The sequence below is a fragment of the Melanerpes formicivorus genome, unplaced genomic scaffold (assembly GCF_026170545.1).
Source record: "Melanerpes formicivorus ecotype bairdi unplaced genomic scaffold, bMelFor1.0.p_v2 SCAF_64, whole genome shotgun sequence".
Classification (NCBI taxonomy): Eukaryota; Metazoa; Chordata; class Aves; order Piciformes; family Picidae; genus Melanerpes; species Melanerpes formicivorus.
The window spans coordinates 226,589-250,630 of NW_027142416.1; the positions used below are offsets into that span (position 1 = coordinate 226,589).

At 37.4% G+C, this 24,042-nt stretch overlaps 1 protein-coding gene across 4 annotated transcripts in view; it reads left to right on the top strand.

Moving 5' to 3' along the window:
- NAP1L1 (nucleosome assembly protein 1 like 1) overlaps window positions 1-20,589 on the top strand; it is a 31,890-nt gene extending 11,301 nt beyond the window's left edge. For all 4 annotated transcript variants that reach the window (XM_068162370.1, XM_068162367.1, XM_068162368.1 and 1 more), the window contains exons 2-15: window positions 3,879-3,913; window positions 4,639-4,727; window positions 7,005-7,107; window positions 10,098-10,239; window positions 10,699-10,779; window positions 11,003-11,131; window positions 11,605-11,676; window positions 12,284-12,423; window positions 13,164-13,309; window positions 13,395-13,414; window positions 16,705-16,827; window positions 17,855-17,887; window positions 18,284-18,334; window positions 19,864-20,589. In XM_068162370.1, coding sequence (XP_068018471.1) covers window positions 3,897-3,913; window positions 4,639-4,727; window positions 7,005-7,107; window positions 10,098-10,239; window positions 10,699-10,779; window positions 11,003-11,131; window positions 11,605-11,676; window positions 12,284-12,423; window positions 13,164-13,309; window positions 13,395-13,414; window positions 16,705-16,827; window positions 17,855-17,887; window positions 18,284-18,334; window positions 19,864-19,899 — 1,182 coding nt within the window. In that variant the 5' untranslated portion in view covers window positions 3,879-3,896 and the 3' untranslated portion in view covers window positions 19,900-20,589. The remainder of the gene's footprint in view (window positions 1-3,878; window positions 3,914-4,638; window positions 4,728-7,004; window positions 7,108-10,097; window positions 10,240-10,698; window positions 10,780-11,002; window positions 11,132-11,604; window positions 11,677-12,283; window positions 12,424-13,163; window positions 13,310-13,394; window positions 13,415-16,704; window positions 16,828-17,854; window positions 17,888-18,283; window positions 18,335-19,863) is intronic.
- Window positions 20,590-24,042: the final 3,453 nt, after the last annotated feature.

Genomic DNA, 24,042 nt, shown 5'->3' on the forward strand with positions numbered 1-24,042 from the left:
GTTTAGCCTCTGGGTACCTCTGCTTGACCATAATGCAGTGCTACTGGCTGTAGCTTTATAAGTAACAGGGAGATATTTTACAATTAAGGAGTCTATTTGCCTGCTGGCCTTTGAAGAGTGCTGGAGGCTACCTGTTAGTGGTACTCCATAAGCCTTTTGTTGCAGACAGGAGGCCTAGATTCTTAGTAGTATCTTAGCCTAATGCAATCCCCTAGATGCTTTCAGGCTTGCAATAACACACCAGGTGTACCCAGGCTTGTTGTAATTCTGCACTGACAACTGGTGAACTGGTATCTCCCAGGGACTACTTCAAGTGATACAGGTGAATGCTTCTTGTGGTTCATGTGCTCAGGTACAGCTGCTGTTCACAGTCCTAAATGTTGCCTCTTTCTTGTGGAAAGCTGAGAGATAGGAGTTCTATATGCAAAGACTTATTTTGCAGTACCTCTCTTAAACTAGCAATGTATTTTAGTATTACTGAGCGTGGTATATATTGTATTCAAAGTTTTGGATACTAGGCTTGAGAGCTTGTGTTAGGCATTGTGCAAAAACAGTGGAAGTTTTTTGCTCTTAAGGAATGCATTTTCTAAATGCTTTTCTGCATCTACAGCCTTTTTTTACCAGTAGAAATGTGTTTGCAGAGAAGCTTATGGTTGTTTAAGTAAATGACAATAAACTAAATGCAATGGAACCATATATCCATGTGAGTGGGTTAGTCTAAATGTCTGCCAGCATAGTGCTGTTGGCTTAGTGCCTTGTAGCTTCCTCACACAAGAACTGTTGTCTGGAGCTGGCAGTTGAGTGTCATGATAAACACTATCTCTTCATTTTGCAGATGAGTTCTTCCAACTGCAAATGTTCTGAGACATGGAAAAGTCTGATGCAAGGAGAATTGGAAAAATGGAATGAGGTAGATAAGAACACACTGGAGGGAGGCTCTGAAGTTGACAGCTGCTTGATACAGTGCATTTTAGTTTGAATGACATTCTTCAAAGACTTTTTGGAAAGTCTTTCAGTAAACTGGGACATAGTTGGAAAGCATACATGCTTGTATGGATTGTTTAAAAGCAGGAAGAAGAGGGTGAGTAACTGCTCCTTGCAGTGAATAGAGTGGTAGTAGATACTGGGCTTCCACAGGGTGCTGTAATGAGATGAATGTCTTTAGCATGGTCTTAAGTGCTGTTGGAAAGAGGGATGAAGAATAAAAGGATGAAGGTTAATGATGACAGGTAGTTGTTCAGATGGTGAAAACAAGGACCCACTGAGGAACTGAAGAGCACAGACTGCTGGTGAAACTTCCCTGCAATGCTGTTGCCTGGAATAGAAAAACCTGACTTAGCTGTGATTTCTGAGCTGAATGTTGCAACTCAGGTTTGTAGTGCTTTGATATGAATTTAAATGAATTCTAGACGTGGGTCTCAAAATGCAGAAAACTTGCATCCAAGTTGTTTCTGCTGCTGCTTCATCTAGCAGACAGGTTTGGTGAGACCACAGACTATGCTGTCACAGGTCATGTTAAAGAACTGTCTGCAGTTTTATGGAAAATACAGCTGTATTTGGTGGGGAGAATAGAGAGGGGAAATGTTGGTCTCTGCAAGGAGCAATAATAGCTTCTGTACATGTGATCACTATCACATTTGCATAAAATTGTATGAAAGGCAGGTGAAATGTACATCTAGTGCTTTTGCACAGTGGTACTACCACTCTTTTGAAAGGTCTTGATGAAGGACAAGTGAAGGGGAAATGTGTAAGGAAGAAGTTCAACATTTTGTGTGGATGAAATCTTTTGATAATCAATAATGCCAATTGCTCAAAAAATACAGAGACATCTAAATGTGAGATCTAACTGTAGTGTTTTCAGTTTCTATAGGTCTGAAGTCATGTTTTTGGAGAATGGTATCCAAAGCAGACTGTCTTGAGCTGAGCCTCCAGCTCAGGACAGAATGTAGAATTTGCTTCAGTGGAGTAAATAAAACTCTCACAGAACTGGAAGTTAAATAGAATATTTACAAAAGTAAACAAAGTACAAAAGGTATTAAGGGAAAAGGATATACGTAACCAGAATTAGCAATGGCCTAGCCCCCTGGAGGAGGCCCCAAGGTAGGCCCTGTTAAACCAGCAGAAATAGATTCCCACCGGCCAGGCCTCCCTCCCACACAGCCGAAAGTGAAAGCACCAGCTGAGAGCCAAAACGCCTGGAGCTTAGAGAGCTGACTAGAAGGTCTGCTCCTTGTATTGGGATAATACAAGGAGAGGAATGGAATAACCTATTATAATATCAAGTTCTTCCCTCTTGGGACTTTCTGCCCCCTTGGTGGGGGTTCCATCTCTATGGTATAACAGTTAAATCTTAACCTGTAACACTTTAGAATCATTATGTATGCAGCTTGCATCCATCTGTAAACCTTAAGGCACAAGAGAGGCAAATGTGATCTGAATTTCAAGAAGCCTGAAATGAATCAAAAATGTTACTGAAACTGCTTGATTTCTTACTGAAATGTTAGATGTCCTTCAGTTTACAGTAGTGCTGTCATTCTGTTTGACAGCAAAGGCTAATATATTTCTGAAACAGTCTGATAAGTAGATGGTTCTGTAGGTGTTTTTTGTATACTAGGGAGCCTTTTTGGTTATGAACAGACTTTATTGATTCTGTGAAGTTGTGATCCTGGGCAAAGACATGAGATACTTGTTTACCATGTAATTACTAGGAAGGAGTTATGACACCAGGAAAACATGTTTTGATATCTACATTGGATGTAGACATTAAATTCTGGAGTCAGAGTCTAACATGTCTTCATACTGACTGCAATGTCCTAATCTTCTTGGTATTCTTGTATTACACACTTTGGACGATCAAATTGGAACTGTAATCTTTTTTTTTTCTGGCACATAGGCCTCCAACACTTGACTAAAACTCTTAATGGGATGCAGTTTAAGGAGTTAAACTTCCTGAAGGAAACTTAAGTTTGTTTAGCTTACTGGAAGGCAGCTAAAATGAGGACTCTAAGGCAGTGGTTTCAATGCTTTCTGGGCCAGTGGATTAATCGTACTTGGTGTCTCCTGAAATGTTGGACCTAAGACAGGAGTAAAGAGTCTGTTGTGTGTGGAGCATTCTCTGATGTCAAGCTATCCAAAGCATCTTTTTGGAGATGAACTTTTGAGGTACTATTTTGCAGGTGGAAAATGTTCCTAATCTTGTAATGCATTTCAGAACATATGTACTTCATGGTATGTAAGATTTGCAATAGACTCAATGTAATTTTCTAGTTACTCTTTGGAATGTATTTGTGATAATAGTGAGACATATGAGAAAATTGTGATCTTTCAGGACATGAAAATTAAATAGCTTAGTATTTGGTGGTGTCTTGGTTTTTTTAACTTGTTGAAATTCTCCAAGTATGCTGAAGAACTACTTGGATTGGTTTTGTAACATGGGGATTAAAAGTAAAATTCACAAAAAGGCATCTTTGAATAGTTTTCTTTTAATACTACTGTAAGTATCCTTTGTCTGCCATTACATGCTGGAAATGAGTAACCAGTTACCAAAAGGCTTCTAGCATCCTTTTTTCTCCAATTTGTCTCAGATTGCACTTTGACTTTTATACTTAGGACTGGTTTTCAGTCTGTGGTACCGCTGCACTCCTATGATAGCAAAATGCAATGTAGCATTTTGCTGGTACTTAAATTTGTATGAGTAGATCTGTCGGCTCTAAAGCAGAGCAATGTGTTTGAGTATTTCTATATGCTTTAGAGTGACAGCTCGAAGTGCATCGGGTCTGCTCCAGACTATAATATGTATTTATCCCATTTCTTAAAGCTGACATGGTTTGTGTGTCTTCCCTTACATTTTTTTGTGTTTTTGTTCTTTTTCTAAATAGGGTTTGAAATCTAGGAGAATGGCAGACATAGACAAGTAAGTAAAATCTGTAGGCTACTGAAGCTCTGTGTCCTATGCTGTAGTTACTTCAGATGGCTATGATCCCCATATGCACTGTGACAAGATGTGAAGTTCACATCATGTGGGAGAAAAGCTTGAGCTACTTGTGTCAAATGGGCTTGATGTTAATTGTAAGTAAATCTGAAACTGGGACAAGGCACCAGTCACCTGTTACATTATCTGGAATTCTGGCAGGGGCAGCTCAGTAGTACTGCCCATTACTATTATTTCACTGTATGTAGTGTTTTGCTGTACTTCAAACGCTTCTATTTTATGGTCTTTGAAGCATAGTTTAGATGAACCCACATTCAGTTCTCCAGGCCTGCATATCTTAAACAGAAGAGCAGGATTCTTTGACTTGTTAATATGGATGGAAACTGAAAGAATTTTCTTGTAACAAGAAATCTTCAAGGTTGTGGAAAGCTGATAGTTCTTGAAGCTGTTCTGAAGTTGTTGAATGTAAAACTTCCATCTGTGAAAAATTTTGCTTTACAGAATCACTGAATTTTGGGGCTGGAAGGGATTTTGAAAGATCATGTAGTCTGACCAACCAACTAGCTATTAAGACTTTAGTTTCTCATAGGTCAAAAGTGATGTGACAGTTTGTTTGTACCCACATGATCTCTAACTTGAGCTATTTAAGCTCTTCAGTGTTTTATAAAATTAATTTCTCAATCCTGTTTTTTGAATATTCCTAATAGCAAAGAACAGTCTGAGCTTGATCAACAAGATATGGAAGATGTTGAAGAAGTGGAGGAAGATGAAACTGGTGAAGATGCCAACAGCAAAGGTAACATTGAAAACATAGGGTTCTGAGCAGCTGCACAGGTAGTTTTTAATTAATGTGTTAGAATGTGTTAATGTGGTAAAAGATAACTGCTGATGAACAACTGTTTACATTCTGAAGCAAGGACTGTTTTCCAGTTGTGATTTTAGTTGTCTGCAGTCAGTCATTTTACCCATGGTTAAGCAGCACTGGCCACTTATAAGGATGTATAGTATCATAGTATCAGTCAGGGTTGGAAGGGACCACAAGGATCGTCTAGTTCCAACCCCCCTGCCATGGGCAGGGACACCCCACACTAGATCAGGCTGGACAGAGCCTCATCCAGCCTGGTCTTAAACACCTCCAGGGATGGGGCCTCAACCACCTCCCTGGATAACTCATTTCAGGGCTTTACCACTCTCATGGTGAAGAACTTCCTCCTCATTATTGTGGATATGTGACTAGGTTCTTTCAAAACTAAGAACAGATAAAAGCTTTTAAAATGTGAAGCTTTGGGTAGGAAAAAAATCATACGCATGTATGTGTGCCTGTCTCTTTTTTATCGGTTGCTTAGTAATTTCCTGCTGAAATGCTTGTGAACAGAACAAAAATCTTGCTTAGAGTTATCACTTTTAAAATCAAGAAACCTTTTTTCCCCCCTGGGGAAAAACAAAAACAACCACCTGAACATGTATCAAAGTACCTCTTTTGTCTATGCTGAACAATCTTACTCATGCTCTCTAGTTAGATTTGAGACACAGAATCTAAAGAGCATGTAGCCAAAAAAGAGAAATAATTGGTAATCTCTGTAATAAAGTAGACTGCTGGTGGTGTCATGTTGTGATTGTTTGAACAGAAGTTTTAATTTTGCTCAAGGTGACTTTAGAGGCTTTGCTTTTCTATTGAAAAAGGGTTTTCAAAACTGAATTGCAAAATTCTGGAGAACACCCTGGTCAGATGAGCAGCTTACAGTATTTAAATGAAAGTATTCCCAAAGGAACATAGATATAAATAATATGTATCTTCAGTGATTAACCCAAATTGTTGTAGATAAGGATCTGGGGAAACTCTGCTATGGGAGTTTTGGACAGAAGTTGTATTTTTTAAATCCAAAATGTTTCAGGTAGGGAAACTTGACAGTGTTACTGTTAAGCAGTTCTTTTGCATCTAATTCTTGCTTCTTTATTTTTCTAGTGTTTTTTTATGTACCATTTTTCCTTAGGTTTTACGGATTTACTTTTTAATCTAGATAATTCCATTTTTAAATATGTCAAATATGTGTTGGATTTCATTTTGAGGGGATATGGCTGTTGGTGTTGGCATACCATATCTATGATGTGTATATTATGGAGTCTCCTCCTCTAGAGACTTTCAAAACTTGCCTGCATGTGTTCCTGTGTGGCCTGCCCTAACTGATCCTGCTTCAGCAGGAAGGTTGGACTAGATCTCGAGATATTCCTTCCAACCCTTATCGTTCTATGATAGTGATTTGATATTAAGGCGTAACTGGCAGCATACTTAAAAGGGACAACTGGGTAGGTTTTCAAGTGTATGGGAAATACTAATGAGTAGTAACAACAAAGAAAACAAGATGCTTTGGCAAGAGGAATAGTGTTGACCAATGTGATGAAGTAGTACCCTTAATAAGTAATGATATCTTCTACTGCCAAGATAAAAACTGATTGCAGTCATTATAGAGAAACAAGACTGCTTTTTTGGATGTCACTTGAAATGTAGCTTTTCAACATGTAATTTCATTGCTAGGACATAAAAGTTGAAGAGATTAGTCATATACAGTTACTCTAGTGAAGGACTTGAAATGGTGTGCTGTTTCCAAAATCTTTGTGTATCAGGAAGCATTCAAAAGCTTCAATCTAATTTAAAGGTGTCAGAAGAATGCTAGATAAGCCTAGTATTGTATAAGGAATGCAGAGAGTAGTTATTTGCCTAGTATTGTATAAGGAATGCAGAGAGTAGTTATTTGCCTGTGTGGGGGGTTGGAACTAGATGGTCCTTGAGGTCCCTTCCAACCCTAACAATTCTATGATTCCAAGAACAAAAACTCTGCCTGCTGAGTAGTGGCTGTTTTAATCCAAGTGCTGTTTCCATGTTCAGAATAGGATGGATTTAATCCTGCCTTCCAGAATGGGGAGGCATTTGAAATGTCTTTGCCTACATTTCCTTTTTGTAGGTGTATGTTATTGCAAACATTCTTCTTTTTTATAGTACTGAAGTAACTGTTCTTTCAAGGTTAGATCCAAAGATGCAGTGTGCACTTAAACGCTTTTCTTTTTAATTAAGCTCGACAGTTGACTGTGCAGATGATGCAAAATCCTCAGATTCTTGCAGCCCTTCAGGAAAGACTTGATGGTCTGGTAGGAACATCTACAGGATATATAGAAAGGTACAGTATTTCTTTAGTATGAGCAGAGTGGTATAAATGATTCTTTTGGTTTCCGAGTAGTATTTTCTGTAGCGTTTATAGTCCTAAACCACTGTGCTGCTCAGAAGGAAGACTGATATAGTCTGTCTGTAGTGCCTCTCAGAATTGAAGACAGAGTTTTCATTTGGACTCTTCCAAAGATAAGAACGCTAAAATATTTACAGTAGTTGATGCTGCCCCCTGCAGTTACAATATGGCATACTTTTTAGGCAATGTCTTCTGTTGCTTTGCCTTACAAAACGTGTTTAAGTATGAACAAATATTTGGAAACTTGGTGTCTAACCAATTACTCACTGTATAAGAAAGAAACCAGTAGCTAAGAAAATTAACAATGTTTCTGGCTCTCATGTTATCTCTGTGTATGAGCATTTCACCACATCAACAGGAATTGTAAAGCTTAGAACTGTTTTGATATGATAGGCTCCTGCATTGCTCTTGACTTGAAGTGAAGCCAGCTACTGAGTAACAGGCATTGCTGCTGCTCCTACTGATACCCTGGCATATAGGGTACCTGGGGTGGTACCATGAAAGTCAAGCCCATTCAACAGACTTACCTAATACATACTGGCACAAGAAAGAGGCCATGGAGTCAGATGGTATCCAGTTTAGATACTGTACACCACAGGCTTTCTATACCCAATATTTTTCTTCTGTTTTTCGACATGTTAATTAACCTCTACTAATCTTTCAGGTCCTTGAGCTAAGAAGCGAACAAAAGTGGTAACATTGATTTACTTGGCATTCTTCTAGTCAGCTGCTCTCTAAGATACTGTACCATGTCTTCAGCAATTCCAAGTACAGTAGTGCATTCTTTATCACAAAAGCATTGCAACTTTGCATTGTACCGAATGCTTAACTTGCAATATAGAAATAACTGGAATATGTGTGTAATTTGAGACTGCACTTTTTCAACATGCATGCTGACTTAACCATGCTTTCCAGGTGCCTTACATGTCTTCCCAAGTATTTTGAGCTTATTTATCTACAGAGCCTAGAGACTGAGATGGCACAGCCTTTTAGGATCCCAGATTCCTGCTATATGGACTGCTAAGGAGGAAACTCAGCAGGCTGCAGGAAAACGTCTGCTCAGGCTTAGGATCTGCAAATTGCTTGGCAGCTGCCCAGTAACTTACTTGTTTATCTGTGCCAAACCACCATAATTTTAATAAAACTTAGGTTTTTAGAGTAGAGTTCCCCTTACCTGCTCACAGGAGATTGTATTCTTATGTGATCATTTGCTAGTGGCTTGTATTCAGAGCAACAGGGTTTTCTTGCCATTTTGTACTTGTGCAGTCCAGTTCAGATTTTTTTTCATCTCCTTATCTGTTTTGGATTTATTTTGTAAGAGGTGTCATCTTTCATGAAACTAAATTTATTTTAAGTACAGATTTTATAAAAATAGTGGATGTACAAATTGTGACATTTGAACTAGTTGGCATGGACTGTAATGAAATATAACTCTGAAACATGAAAAAGATTCTAGATTCCCTAATAAAGGGGTTAAAATCTTTACTCTGAGTTGGACATGCTGCATGTATGGCACTACTCTCAGAAGTTTCATAATGCTTTATATGCAATTGCTAGGACCAGTACTCTTACTCTAGAGATATGCATGTGGCATTAAGTGGGTGATTACTGTATGACTTAACCCCTGCAGTCATACTGATTTCCTTCCTTAACACTTTTTTTTCTTGACCTGCACTTGCCACCTAAGTTGCTGCTAGTTCTGATACTGTACTTGTAGATAAAGTTACAGCAAATTAACTTGACTAACTTAGGGAAAAATGTCAAAGTAACAAAAATGTTATCGACCCTTTGTGAGCATACAGGACTAAATTTCAGCATTTTTGGTAGTTTGTGTGTACTTTTGCCCAATTTGGAAGGTAAAGGGAAGTCTTCAGTGGTAGTGTGCATATGAGCATAATAAGTTAGTCTTAGTGAATCAGAAACAGCATATTCATATTGAGCATGAAGCTGCCAGAGAGAAGGGTATCTTAAAGTGAAAAAGTATGTTAGAACATGTATTTGTCCTACCTAATAGAGGTAGGATAGCTTTAGTAATCAATGTGAACCTTCAGTGTTTAACTGAGCATACTTCCTTTATCCTGAAGCTGGTCCTAACAATTAAAAGCAGTTGTTTACTACCATGTTTTAAATAATGTTGGACAACTGCTTAAAATAACTATGGGAAGTTAACATAGTAATCTTCTGTAGCCATGTGCTGAGGTTTGGCCCATCTCACACACAGTGGAGGCTGTCAGAGATCTACTCATGAATGTCACCAGTAGTCTTGATGTAGGTAACTTTCTGTCCTTGCAGTAAGTCTTATGTTAGTGTAGCTTACTAAAGTGAACTATGGTTGTGGCTGACAAGTGTTTCTAATGAGAATTGCATTCATTACTTTTCTCTTACACATGTGTAATACAGTGACTCATTTAGCAGAACAGTTCTGGTTCACTTTGAGAGTGACAGTTAATATGTTTGAAGACAGCAGTACCAGATGCTTTTCCTCAGTGAAATTAATATGTGTATCTTGCGTATTAACTTCCTTAGAAAATAATAACTCAATTGTCTTGAGGTTTCTTTCATGAAACCAAGCCAATTAGTACTAAGACCTTATTTATGCTCAATCATATGAATTTACTGTACTGCTCATTGATAATGTGACACTTGTGCAATAAAACTTCGTATTTGTCTCATGATTGACCCAGCTGTTTGGAATACTGTGGTTTTAGCTGAGATTAAGTCTCAGTTTAAGAGCCTGTGCTAGCAGTTTTCAGGCCACATGGTCCAGGGGTTCATAGCTTTGATTTGTACAGCTTTGTAAAGCTTGAAACAGTGGAAAATTTGTTCTGTTGCAAGTGGTTAACTTGCAAGGGGAGTGGTTAGGGAGGGGTCATGATGTGCTTAGAATGCATTGTTGGTAACAGTTCTGTCACTGAATTTTTCAGCTTGCCTAAAGTTGTTAAAAGACGTGTGAATGCTCTCAAGAACCTTCAAGTTCAGTGTGCACAGATAGAAGCAAAATTCTATGAAGAAGTTCATGAGCTGGAAAGAAAGTATGCTGCTCTCTATCAGCCTTTATTTGACAAGGTATTTTAATGCTAATCTGATTTGTACTTAAAAGTTTTAGCTAAAACACAATAGAATATAAACTGAAAGCTTATGCATGTTCTGAGTTACTTTGATCTCATACGTGCCCATTCAGCTACGTTGATACAATTTTACCATCCATGTGAATATTAGCGAAGATTAAGGTGGAAAAAAAAGTCAGTCTGTTCCATGGTTCCCTAAACCACTTCAGTATACCAGGCTTCATCTTGTTCATGGAGCAGATGTCAGATGATAAGCTAACCTTTCTGGAACTTTGGTGTATTTTAGCATATTGAAAAGCTCTTAACTACTGAGTAGTTTTCAAGGGCCAGAATTAAAAGTTATGAATTAATAGTTAGTGTGGCTATTTGTGTAACTGAGGTGAGGACTTTATTGGTTAGGGCATTGTTGATTGCAAAGACTAGGATATGGGAAAATATTCTTGGTTTCATCTTCCAGCGAAGTGAAATCATCAATGCAATTTATGAACCTACAGAGGAAGAATGTGAATGGAAAGCAGATGTTGAAGAAGACATTTCAGTGAGTACCTTAATTAGCTCTCAATATCTCAAGCTTTAGCATGAAACAAGATTCAATACAGTAATTACAAAATAATTTGGGTGCATAATGGTTGTTTGTAGTGATAATTCTTAATGACTGCTTAAGGCATGCACAGAAAAGTCTGTACTGATACCAGTATAAAATTTTTCATGAACTTTGTGGTCACTCTTTAAGAAAAGCTAACTTTTTTTATTCCATGAAGGAGGAAATGAAAGAGAAAGCCAAGCTTGAAGACGAAAAAAAAGATGAAGAAAAGGAAGACCCTAAAGGAATTCCTGAGTTTTGGCTGACGGTATTCAAGAACGTGGACTTGCTCAGTGATATGGTTCAGGTAGGTGGTAGTTCTGGCTTGTTTGAAGTTGTTAGTACTTAATCCAAGTGTCCTTAAAGGAATAGAAACAATATGTTGTTGTTTTGTCTGTGGAGAGTGAAAAAGGAACAAGTACTTGGATGTCATTTCTGGTACTTTATTCAACTGAAAGCACTGAGTGCTCTGAAATACCTTCTTGTATTGTTATTTGTTGAACCTGTTTTACCTCACACATTTCCTGTGCTTATAGGAGTGTGTGTATGAGGTGATAGATACTGTTAAAAAACATACTTGGTGTTTGCATGATTTGTGTGCTGCAGTGGAAACTGTATAGCCATTGTTGCCATCTGCTGGCCATGTTCAGGAACATGTTCAGAGCTGTAATAGTGTTCTCCTATGTAAAATTCATTCTAAATGGATTTTACCTCTGCAGGGTCTTAAATCTGCTACAATCAGCTATTATAAAAATTGAATAAACTTCTCTCTGTTTACAGGAACATGATGAACCTATCCTGAAACACTTAAAAGATGTAAAAGTGAAATTTTCAGAAGTGGGACAGCCTATGGTTAGTTTAACCTGTTAAGATTACTTTTGTATTATCTTCAGACATATTTGTTTATTAGTAACTTGGTCTGTGGTAGTCATTTGTCATGTGGCAGTCATAAGAAATAGGCTGCTTGTCATCTGAAAAAAACAGTACTGACTAGTACTAGTCTGCTGTACTATATGGATGAATTTATACTTAATTTAACCTTCAGATTATGATGACTTAAGATTCACTTTTTAATTTTGATACCTTCAGGTGCTTTTTTGCATAAGTGTTATAAATGTTTACAATTCCCTTGCCAGAAATTAAGATAGCTTACTAAGTTTTGATGTCTTTAAATTTACAAGCTCTCTGTATCTTAGCTGCACACTAGGAGATCTTACGTTGTTACTGCAGGCAGTACGTTAGCATAAGATCAGCATAGTAAATGAAAACATTTGAAGGTTTTTTTTTGGTACAACTTGGGCAGCAAATTCTGGAATGTTACATATGTGCACCACTTCTTTATTGGAAGAGACGTATATTCCATTGCATGCTCATTTTTGGGGTCACATTTTAACTGTTCAGAAGTTGAAGGTGTGTGTTGCCAAACTACTGAAGTTGTCATTCTACCATTCTTTTTAAGAGTTTCACATTAGAATTCCATTTTGAACCAAATGACTACTTCACAAATGAAGTATTGACAAAGACATATAGAATGAGGTCAGAGCCAGACGATTCTGATCCCTTCTCCTTTGATGGACCAGAAATCATGGGTTGTACAGGGTAAGTGGTGATAAGTTGCAAATTAGATATTACTACCTAGTTTCTTTTAGAGAGCTGGGTTTGACTTGGGTTTTTTTGGTGCTTTTCAGTAACTTCAATAAATATATGAAGCTGTATTTTATAATATAATTTGTAAGTGTGTATATATAATATCTTAAAAACGTTTATTTGGAAATGCTGTTCTGCAATCACTAAAGCTGAATTGGAAGGTGGATGATACTATATTTTTGTAGACCTTGGTAGCCTTTTCAAACTTTGATCACCTTTATTCTTTTCATATTTCTGACATACAGCATTTTGAAAACTACTGCAGTTTTGCTTTCTGTACTGCAGTTGGCTCAATTGGTTTTGTAAGTGTTGAACTGAGTGTCTTGCAGTTGATCTATTTGATAAAGGGAGAACAGGAATGGGAATCAATCATTTTAAATCCAAATTTATCATAATTTTTAAAAGCTCCCACAGTCCTTTTGCAGTGATGTCTTTTGTTCTAAATTAGCTCTTATTTCTCACTGTAAAGAATCTATACATATTCCTTGTGAACAGGAGGAGGAGAGAAACCCAGGTTTTACATAGTTACCCTTGTGCATACATCAGAGCTCTATGCGTCATGGCCTGTTGCGTTTTCTTAATGTCGCTTTAATGTTCTGACTGTTCTTCTGCGGGATAACTAAATTAGAGCATATCGCTGCGCAGTCAGGGTTAAGCTTGCAGCTGTTCACTTTTTTCCCTTTCCTCTTCAGTTGCCAGATAGACTGGAAAAAAGGAAAGAACGTTACTTTGAAAACCATTAAGAAGAAGCAGAAACATAAGGGTCGTGGAACAGTTAGGACAGTGACAAAAACCGTTACAAATGACTCTTTTTTCAACTTCTTTAGTCCTCCTGAAGGTAAACTGCATGTTAGTTTATCTGCATTGACTTTTAACTGCAGCATGTACTTAGCTCATTTGTTTCTTCCTCTTTTTTCCTACAGTTCCTGAAAGTGGAGATCTGGTAAGTTGGCTTATTTAAAATATGGAGATGTGGAGGAGAAACACCAGTAGAATTCCTGCCTTATGTGCAAAGTATTTGTTGAAACTGGGAATTTGTTAAAAAGCTGCTGCTTTAGCTATTTCTGTATTTAATATAATGCAGTTGTTTTATCTGTTAGAAGGAGTATTTGTTGTTTTATCTGTTAGAAGGAGTATTTGTTGTTTTATCTGTTAGAAGGAGTATTTGTTGTTTTATCTGTTAGAAGGAGTATTTGTTGTTTTATCTGTTAGAAGGAGTATTTGTTGTTTTATCTGTTAGAAGGAGTATTTGTTGTTTTATCTGTTAGAAGGAGTATTTGTTGTTTTATCTGTTAGAAGGAGTATTTGTTGTTTTATCTGTTAGAAGGAGTATTTGTTGTTTTATCTGTTAGAAGGAGTATTTGTTGTTTTATCTGTTAGAAGGAGTATTTGTTGTTTTATCTGTTAGAAGGAGTATTTGTTGTTTTATCTGTTAGAAGGAGTATTTGTTGTTTTATCTGTTAGAAGGAGTATTTGTTGTTTTATCTGTTAGAAGGAGTATTTGTTGTTTTATCTGTTAGAAGGAGTATTTGTTGTTTTATCTGTTAGAAGGAGTATTTGTTGTTTTATCTGTTAGAAGGAGTATTTGTTGTTTTATCTGTTAGAAGGAGTATTTGTTGTTTTATCTGTTAGAAGGAGTATTTGTTGTTTTATCTGTTAGAAGGAGTATTTGTTGTTTTATCTGTTAGAAGGAGTATTTGTTGTTTTATCTGTTAGAAGGAGTATTTGTTGTTTTATCTGTTAGAAGGAGTATTTGTTGTTTTATCTGTTAGAAGGAGTATTTGTTGTTTTATCTGTTAGAAGGAGTATTTGTTGTTTTATCTGTTAGAAGGAGTATTTGTTGTTTTATCTGTTAGAAGGAGTATTTGTTGTTTTATCTGTTAGAAGGAGTATTTGTTGTTTTATCTGTTAGAAGGAGTATTTGTTGTTTTATCTGTTAGAAGGAGTATTTGTTGTTTTATCTGTTAGAAGGAGTATTTGTTGTTTTATCTGTTAGAAGGAGTATTTGTTGTTTTATCTGTTAGAAGGAGTATTTGTTGTTTTATCTGTTAGAAGGAGTATTTGTTGTTTTATCTGTTAGAAGGAGTATTTGTTGTTTTATCTGTTAGAAGGAGTATTTGTTGTTTTATCTGTTAGAAGGAGTATTTGTTGTTTTATCTGTTAGAAGGAGTATTTGTTGTTTTATCTGTTAGAAGGAGTATTTGTTGTTTTATCTGTTAGAAGGAGTATTTGTTGTTTTATCTGTTAGAAGGAGTATTTGTTGTTTTATCTGTTAGAAGGAGTATTTGTTGTTTTATCTGTTAGAAGGAGTATTTGTTGTTTTATCTGTTAGAAGGAGTATTTGTTGTTTTATCTGTTAGAAGGAGTATTTGTTGTTTTATCTGTTAGAAGGAGTATTTGTTGTTTTATCTGTTAGAAGGAGTATTTGTTGTTTTATCTGTTAGAAGGAGTATTTGTTGTTTTATCTGTTAGAAGGAGTATTTGTTGTTTTATCTGTTAGAAGGAGTATTTGTTGTTTTATCTGTTAGAAGGAGTATTTGTTGTTTTATCTGTTAGAAGGAGTATTTGTTGTTTTATCTGTTAGAAGGAGTATTTGTTGTTTTATCTGTTAGAAGGAGTATTTGTTGTTTTATCTGTTAGAAGGAGTATTTGTTGTTTTATCTGTTAGAAGGAGTATTTGTTGTTTTATCTGTTAGAAGGAGTATTTGTTGTTTTATCTGTTAGAAGGAGTATTTGTTGTTTTATCTGTTAGAAGGAGTATTTGTTGTTTTATCTGTTAGAAGGAGTATTTGTTGTTTTATCTGTTAGAAGGAGTATTTGTTGTTTTATCTGTTAGAAGGAGTATTTGTTGTTTTATCTGTTAGAAGGAGTATTTGTTGTTTTATCTGTTAGAAGGAGTATTTGTTGAGTTGGATGGTGGAGTTCAACTTAGTGAATTAAAAGCTTACCTTTCTTGAAAGGCACCTTGTGAATGGTTCACAGTTGTACAAATGTAGCAATCTTTATTTTTAGCCTCTGGTCTAACGGGTGGTGTTTAAGTCTCTCCTTTTGGGTGCTGTTTGGATGACCTTCTCTAATGGCTGCATCTATCTGGTTTGTAACTTACGCTGTTAAAAAATTGCCAAGCGATTAACTCTTGGAGAGGGTTAATAAAGTAGAGAAAACTGCAAGAGCCGACCCTTTTGTGTGCTCACTGTTAGTAAACTCTGGCAATAAGCCATGTTTTTGTAAGGAGAACTACCAAAGCCACTAAACCAGTGCTGAATGCCTGTGTCACTCTGAAGGCTGGTGAAGAGACTTGTTCTTTTTTATAATGTTCCTGTATGGGAAATTAAGGCCCAAGCAAGGCTATTTATTAAAGGATAAATCAAACACAACAAAGGACAGGAGAAAGGGGGGGAGAGCAGAAAAGGAATTATATTATCACTCCCCAAGACGCTTTTCTATCTTCAGCCAGAGGGGAGGAGATGGAGAGAAATGTCTCAGATTTGTGTTTCCTTGTCAGCTTGTGCTGTCCTTGGCCAGAGGAGGGGAGGGAATTGCCAAGTTGGTGATGTTTTTCAGTGTGTGTTTTCAATATGTTATGCAGCTTGAGTGAGAAATCTGATGAAAGCCTCCTGAAGCATACTGTTAGAACTCCAGTTGGCATGGATGCCAAAATCCATATGTTCATAATGTTAATTCTAAGAAGCCTTTTGAACTGAAGATAACTTCTCAGGTGGGAGACGGCAGAACATGAAGAGTGTAAACAAAAGGAGTGAAAGCCTGGGATTGGATCAGAGTACTTTTAGGTGCTCAGGAGCTTTACAATGTCTTGTTTAATGGGCATCATGGAGGAGATGTGCTGCAGGAATTGCAAGTAGCTTGTAAAATCTTTAATACTATAGGCTTATCTGGTTAGTATTTAGTTCTTAAGGATATTGTGCATAGGTACTGTAAGGGAGATACTAAACAATTTTTCTACTTAGAACAAAAGTTGAGGGTGGGGAGAGAATAAAACAGCAGACTTTTGTACAATTATGCCTACTGAATAAAAAACCCCCACTGCATGATGCAGGTAGGCTGTTCAGAGAGTCCAGCTGGGCTCCACAATATCAGTTCTATAAAGCCAAGCTCTGAACAAAAAAAACATCACTGTGTAAGATTTGTGTAAATCTGTTCATGAAGGCTGTGTAATTTGTGTTGTTAAAAGTGGTTATCAGCTTATGGTTCAGGAAAAAATGTTTTATGCAGGATGATGATTCTGAGGCAGTCCTTGCTGCAGACTTCGAAATAGGCCACTTCCTGCGTGAGCGTATAGTACCCCGATCAGTATTGTACTTCACAGGAGAAGCTATTGAAGATGATGATGATGATGTAAGTATGATGTTTTTTCTGAAATAGTGCTGCTTAAAGACTTTGGGTAGTTTCTCATTTAGTGTTTATCTTCTTAGAATGGAATGTGTCAACAGTAGTTTCAGCTGAGCTTCCTAGATTACTCAGTGAAGAGCAGCATAAGAGTAACTAATCTTTGAAGTGGTGACTTCAGAGTTTTGTGGTAGAAGTAATGGTGGAAGCTGAGTGTTTAGAAGACAAGTAGAACTTTGTGCATAAGGCATTCCTAGGATGGTGTACCCAGTACTTTGATGGAACTAGAATGAGCTGTCAGAGAACAAATTAGTTTAGCTGCTCAGCCTGCTCTTTGTGCTTACAGTGATACTGGACTACCAAGTTCCTTGAGCTTCAAGCCTGCTCCTTTCAGGGGGGCATTCTTCTTAGGAAGTGATAAACACAGACAAAGCGTGCCAAGATATTCAAAGCAAGCTCTCCAAAAGCATAAATTAAGTGCTTTTGAAGGTTTTCTACCTGAAAGGGAAAAAACCAAAAGCAAAACAAAGAAAAAGAAAAAAAAACACCCTAAACCACCAAAAAAACCACCAACCACAAAGCCCCAGAACGTTATCTGGGTAAAATATTTCTCGTTTCTGTGCCAACAAGGACAGTTTGGCAGTTTGATTTGGTTAATATCAATCCTGCCTCAGATAAGTTTTAGAATGTAAAATGGTAAGCATTAGTCCAAAGCCTTTGCTGGGGGGAGGTGGAAGAGGGAAGTAACTGACTGGTTTGTCTTAGGCTTTGAGACATTCTACTGGCCAGAATTGTTAGCACAGTCTTAAAAATAAGCTCTTCCAGTGTTGCACATAAAGAACTTAAGGCAGATGGTTTTCCCTGCCAGAGCATATCTTGAGAGACTAAGCATTGTTCATGCTCGTATATAAAGCACTTTTAAATCTCAGGCATGTGAAGATCTTTAGAACACAATAAAATGTCATCTCTGACATCTACTTGAGCTATAAATGGTTGTGTATATGATACTATGAAAACCATTTGTTTTTTCTCCTAGTATGATGAAGAAGGTGAAGAGGCAGATGATGAGGTAAGCTGACAGATGACCTTGATTTCAGTGATTTCCCTGTTGTCATTTGTTAGCTGGAATAAATTCCTTTTTGATTTACTGGATATGAAGTTTAAGTGTTACCTGTGAATGCAAGGTACAACACCTAGGGTGAATATTAGAAAAGAACCAAACCAGCAGAAGAAAAACAACAAAACCCAAACAAAAAACTCACATGAAACAAAAGCAACTCTAAGGTATCTTACAAATTAAGTTGCAGTTGATGTCCAAAGATTGTGCTTTGTGGGGAGCAACAAAAATGCCTAAGTGGAAGTGGTAATTAATGCACCTAAGAGTATAATTTGATTTTTTTGAAAAACTCCTCAGGAACCTGAATGTAGATAAGCTAGAGAAATGTAAACAAATGTTTTCTTTCAGGAGGGGGAAGAAGAAGCAGATGAAGAAAATGATCCTGATTACGACCCAAAAGTAAGGAATTAAAAAGAATGTTTAAAGTCTGTGTGCATACACACATTTAAAATAGTGTGTAGATTCAATATTGATTTTTAGTGTAAGCATTTAATTGGTAGTTCTATAGTGAGTATGCCTTAGCTTAGGTTGTTTCAGTCCCAATTCTGAGAGACTATTGGTAGATCAACTTTAAAAACAAGTTTTCTCCATTAATCATTTTGTGAAAGGAACTTTTGGCTTCAAGTGGTGAAATCATTCAGGCTTGGGTTTGTATGAAATTGACTTGCAGCAAGTTGCTGCTGATGGTGAAAATATTCTGTAATGCTTGTAAGAACGTGGAGAGAAGTAAGTAATCCAGACTCAGTTTTTGGGAACTTACCACCAGCTGATTCTGGCACAGATTTTCCCAGCAGAGTACAAAACTGAGGTTTTTTCTGGGTAGGCAATACCTAACAGAAATCAAGTTCAGGAATGCACTTACAGCCAGTACTAAAATGGGAACAGCCAAAGGATCTGGCAGCTTTCTTCTTCTATGGGAAGGGCAAATCACCAGACAGGCTGTTTGATGGAAAATTGAGCCACTCAATATAATTTTCCTGGCTGAGAAAAGACATGTCTGGCCACCTGAAAGCATCTCATAGTGATAGGTGAAAGTTTCAGTCATGAAAATTAAATCTGTGTGAAATGTCTGTTGCAAAATGTGCTTGCAATTTCAAAGGAGGAGGCAGCATGTTTTTCAGTAGGAATTACTATTCTGAGCATTGTACCTAGAAAGATGTAGGATATAGAACTGTCATCAAAATGTACAACCTGTTGGTGATCTTTAATCTCCAGTAGGGTATTCCAGTTGCTTCCCATTCAAGAAAGTTTTGGAATCAAAATGAAACAACTGCAAGATGGGCTCCACCAATTCAGATTGGTTTTTATAGGCTAAACAGAACTGAGAAAGGACAAGACAGTGCTCAGAGTGAGCTTCCACTGCACCAGAGACAATAGTAGTGCAATAGTGTATTAACTTAAGAATAACTACTTAAGCTGATCACAGGCTGAAAACTAGCTGAATTCATTAAAGCACTGTGGTGCTAGAATCCAGACCAAGGTAATGGAGTAAAGCTTGCAGCAGAGCTCTGTCCTGCTCCACCCCCCTCAAAGCCCTTTCTTCAAATTTCCATATTAGCGTAGGATATTGTTGGTTGGTTGTTTCAAAACAACAGAACTAGTGTTTATTGCAAAAGGTATTTCCAGAGTGTTAAGAATGAACCACAACTTGGTGTTTCATTGCATTAGTCTGCAGTTGCTTCTGCTACACTTAGTTCTGAACAGATTTTTGTTCTTGGATCATACACCTATGCACTAACAAAGAAAATAAATGCACTGTCAGTTGCTACATCCACAGACAATGGCATTAATAATACTAGGACCTTGATTTAAGGGCAAAGATGGAAAAAAAGAGTACTGGCACTTGATGAAGTATGCTTAGCAGTATTAATAGTTCTTCTAAAACTTGATATCTGCAAACTGATATTTCCTTCTTTTTTCCTCTGCAGAAGGATCAAAACCCAGCAGAATGCAAGCAGCAGTGAAGCAGTGTGTATGTGGCCTTGAGGATTACCTGCACTGTAATAGCCTAAACACAACTATTAGTTACTTACAGCCTTATGTTTTGTATCTTGGTAGAATTAAGTAACCAATTTGTTAAAAACAAAAATAAAATCAAACACATAAGAACCAGTTTAAAATGTAGGTTCAGTCTACCTAGCATTTTAACAGTATAATTTTCTGCCAATATCGTAGAATGCAGTAAATCCCTTAAAGCATGAATGAATTCATTGCTACATAGTTTGGTTCTTGTGAAGTCTTTGTCATGTAGCTATTAGACTGCAGCTGTGAAGATTATCAGAACTGTTAACTGAGACCAATATTTGTTTAAACTCTCTCCTGAAGAACCAACCAAAGTATTTTCCAGCCCAGTAGTCTGAACGGGTTTAAGTCTGCTTGCACTAGCTGTGCCTTCATTACTTTGTTATAGAAATGGCAGTGACTTTTAATAGCTAGGAGATGATGATGATGATGCATTTTGAATTTGACTACTTGAGAAGACTAGTATAACTTGTTTAATTTCCAGTGAGACCACATTAAACATCCATAACTGTCAGCTTGTTTATGCTATGGGTTTTGTATTTTATGTGACATAGTGATCTACAAAAGAAACCTAGTCATGTTAAGGTTATTGTTTACCACTGGGGTGTGAATAAAACCTAGTATTTTCAGAAGCTAGTCTTGTTTTATTATGGTGTGTGTTATCTGCATGTGTAAGCTGGTAAGGCATATCTTTCATGCTGCAGTTCACTTTTTCCTAGAAAACAAAGTTGGGAGTTCCTGGAAAGTAAATTACATAGCATTTTAAAACCAAGCACAACATTTAGTAAGTTTGATCCATGCTTCCAATTTACAGTGTGAATCTGAGCTAGGTGATTTAGTGGTTTTGAGAAGTCAAGTTTCTAGAGGTGGGGCTAGGTCTGATGAAGGACTTCAGTACTGCCTGCTTGACTAAGGCATTGGCTATTAGTATGAAATCTGGAGCCAAGAAAGATGCCTTGGATTTTCAGTTATTCCAAACAACCTGCCCTGCACCCTAAGGGAATACTAGAACATTTAGGTGTATTATAGCTTGTACTATAGAAGAGAAAAAAAACACTGAGGAATTCTTCTTTCCTCACCTAATGTTTTGTTCACTAGTTTCTGCACATTCTGGCTCATGCTATTTCCATACTGGATGTTCATTGTCCATTGAAACATACAGATGGAGGATCCTTCTCATCCTGACTCTTCCTCTAGCCCAGCACTAGAGATCTCTTGAGATGGGGATTTGAATGTATTTGGCTTGAAGTCATGTCATCCATTTGAATTACCACAGGCAGCAAGATGCTACTGTGTCACACAGAGTCTTGTCCTTCACATAACTATAGAACTTCTGATCTTCTAAGTGCCCACCCAGATAGTGGTAGGTTTTTTGGACACAGGAAGGTCCTTGTAGGGTAGGAAAAAATGTCCAACCTCACCATGGGTCTTGTTGCTGTTTCTTCAGTAGCTACTTTTCATTGTTTTGTGTTTTGTTGTTGTGTGGTAATTTTTGTTTGGGGTTTTTTTTTTCCTTGCCATTAATATACTGACTTAGCCATAAAGGTTGAAAAGTTTGAAAAGAAAAGGACAAGCAAAATGTAACAGCCACATGAGGATGGGGCTGGTGGATGGTGTTCTCTAATATGCCTCTTGCTTGGAGGCAGGTTAGTACAGAATGAAAGTTATCACATGTGCTGTTCTGAATCCTCAGCCCTGCTGTAAGGAAGGTTTAAGGTGCTCTAAACTGTTCTGGGGTTTTTTTTTTGTTTGCTTGTTTCATTTGGGTGTTGAGGAGATGTTTTGTTTATTTTTTGTTTGTGATTTGGGTTTGGTTTACTTATTCCTTGAAGGCTTAAATACCATACTGCTTGATTTTGGAATCTCATGTCAGGGGTCATCTGTATCCTCTTCATGAATGTGGGAGGAGGAGATCTTATTAAATATAGTTGTATATAAAGCCAGTATTGTTAAAGCTGTGCTCTTAAGTGCTATTTAGGTAACCTGCAGCTTTTAATGTAGTGAAAAGTTAGTATCACATTCTCTGGTAGCTGTCTATTAATGTAGATGTGGTTGTGCTCTTGTGATAACATAAATCCTGCCAGAATATGCTTAGCCTTTGAGGCACTGACCTTACCAGATGTTTAAGTATCATTTAGGTCTCTTCTGAATCTTTCCTATGATTAAGTTTAAACTGGAAATTTGGGGCATGCAGACACATGACTGATGGTACGTTATGAGTTTGAGCAGTCATTAGTTACAGGGCTTTGATGTCCATACTTTTGAACGTAAATATTGAAGTCCTTACTTAGAACTAGCCCACTTTTACTAACAACATCTGGCAAACTGTATCTTAAAAAGAGAAAGCACTGTTAGAATTCTCATGTGTTCCAGAGGTCACTATTCTTAAGAAATTTGGCTTCTCTAGATTGCTTTCTCATTAATATCTCCATATCACATAATGGGATACAGTATTTTAAAAGGGGAGTTGACAGATGTCAAAACTCACCTGCAGCCTGCAAGATCCAGAGCCATGAATCCATCCCTGTTGATGGATTTTGGTAAGGTGCTCTCGACTAACCTTATGCTCTCCAGACTGTGACAAAAGGAAAGTTATGATCATACAAATTGAGGTGCCAGTTCTTATAGCATCAGCTAAATAAAATACTGTTTGGTGCTAAATGTAGTTTTGCAATCAGTGACACTTCTTTAGCAGTTCTGAAAAGCAGCATGTCACAGGAACATTAAACTTTCAATGTTGATTGGACTATTGTGACTCATTCTTTTCACTTCTCATGGATTTATATTAGTAGTATTTGAGGAGGGTAAGTTACCTTGCTCACAAGTTCAAGCTAGGAAAACATGTCACTAAAATAGGATTTCTTGGTTAGTTGCAGTACTGCACTGAAACTTAAAATCTGTCAATGATGTCAGTTTTGGTTGCAGTACTGAAGGGACAATTACTAACTTCTTGGGGTAAAAGCAGGGAGCTGGTGAGGAAAGAGGCAGGAGAACTAAACTGAAACTTTGCATGAGAGGGAAGGCTTCTCAGTGCCTTGTGCTTGATGGAAAGGCATGCTTCTTGGTAATTCTGTACTTCCAGCAATGCTAGGTTAGATTGTTAGCACTGTAGGGTTCCTGTCTGATGTAAGTTTAATGGTTAGAAAAAGAAATAAATAATTACAATACCCTTAAAGTAGTGTACCAAGTGTAAGCTTAGATCTATTAAGTTTTGCTTTCTGGAGAAGGGTTGTGTCAGGTGCAGTTAGAAATCTGAACTTTGTTATTTAAATGCTAGGTACAGCAATGTTTCCTACCAGTGTCTTCTACAGTTAATGAGCCTCACTAGCTCAGATTCTTAGCTGGATTCTTGAAACTCATGTTTCCCAAGTTACATTGCAAATACTCTTTAACTTTGACATGTCTTCATTTACAATGCTTAAAACCACAGACAGAAAACTGCCATAATTGATCTTTGACTGGTACTGGTACCTTGGCTGGTACTTCAGCTGGTTTTGAGGCCCATTGTTGTAGACCTGATTCAGAAATTGATAGGGGACTTAAGCTGATAAGCTGATCACCTGTGTATGTCTGCCAGACATTTACTCTTTTCAAAGGGATCTGTGCAGCAGTTGCTTTTCATATTGTGTTGAGGAGGATTGTGCTGACATGCTTAATGATGTAAGTATATAAAACTCGGTATGATGGGAACAGTCTCATAATGAAGTGATTTCCCCTATTACAAGAAGGATCTGCCCATGGCGGGGGAGTTGGAACTAGATGATCCTTGAGGTCCCTTTTAACCCTAACAATTCCGTGATTCTGTATGTGATGGCCTGTTAGGTTGGGGCTTAGAGCTGGACTGCCTTTGGATTACGTAGACTCAGCCCTCCAGCACTTTCTCCCTTCTATAGATTTAGCATCTAGACGTTAGGGGTCAGAAAAGTTGTTGCTACCACGCTGGGTTTCTTTTCTTAACTGCTTAGCTGTATTTGAGATGCACTTACTCCCTGCAAGTTTTCAAGATGGCTTTCAATGGCTAATGCTTGCCTGCAGTGAACAGTGGAAGCATGGAAGTTTGTTCATGGGCATGTCGGACAAGGTTT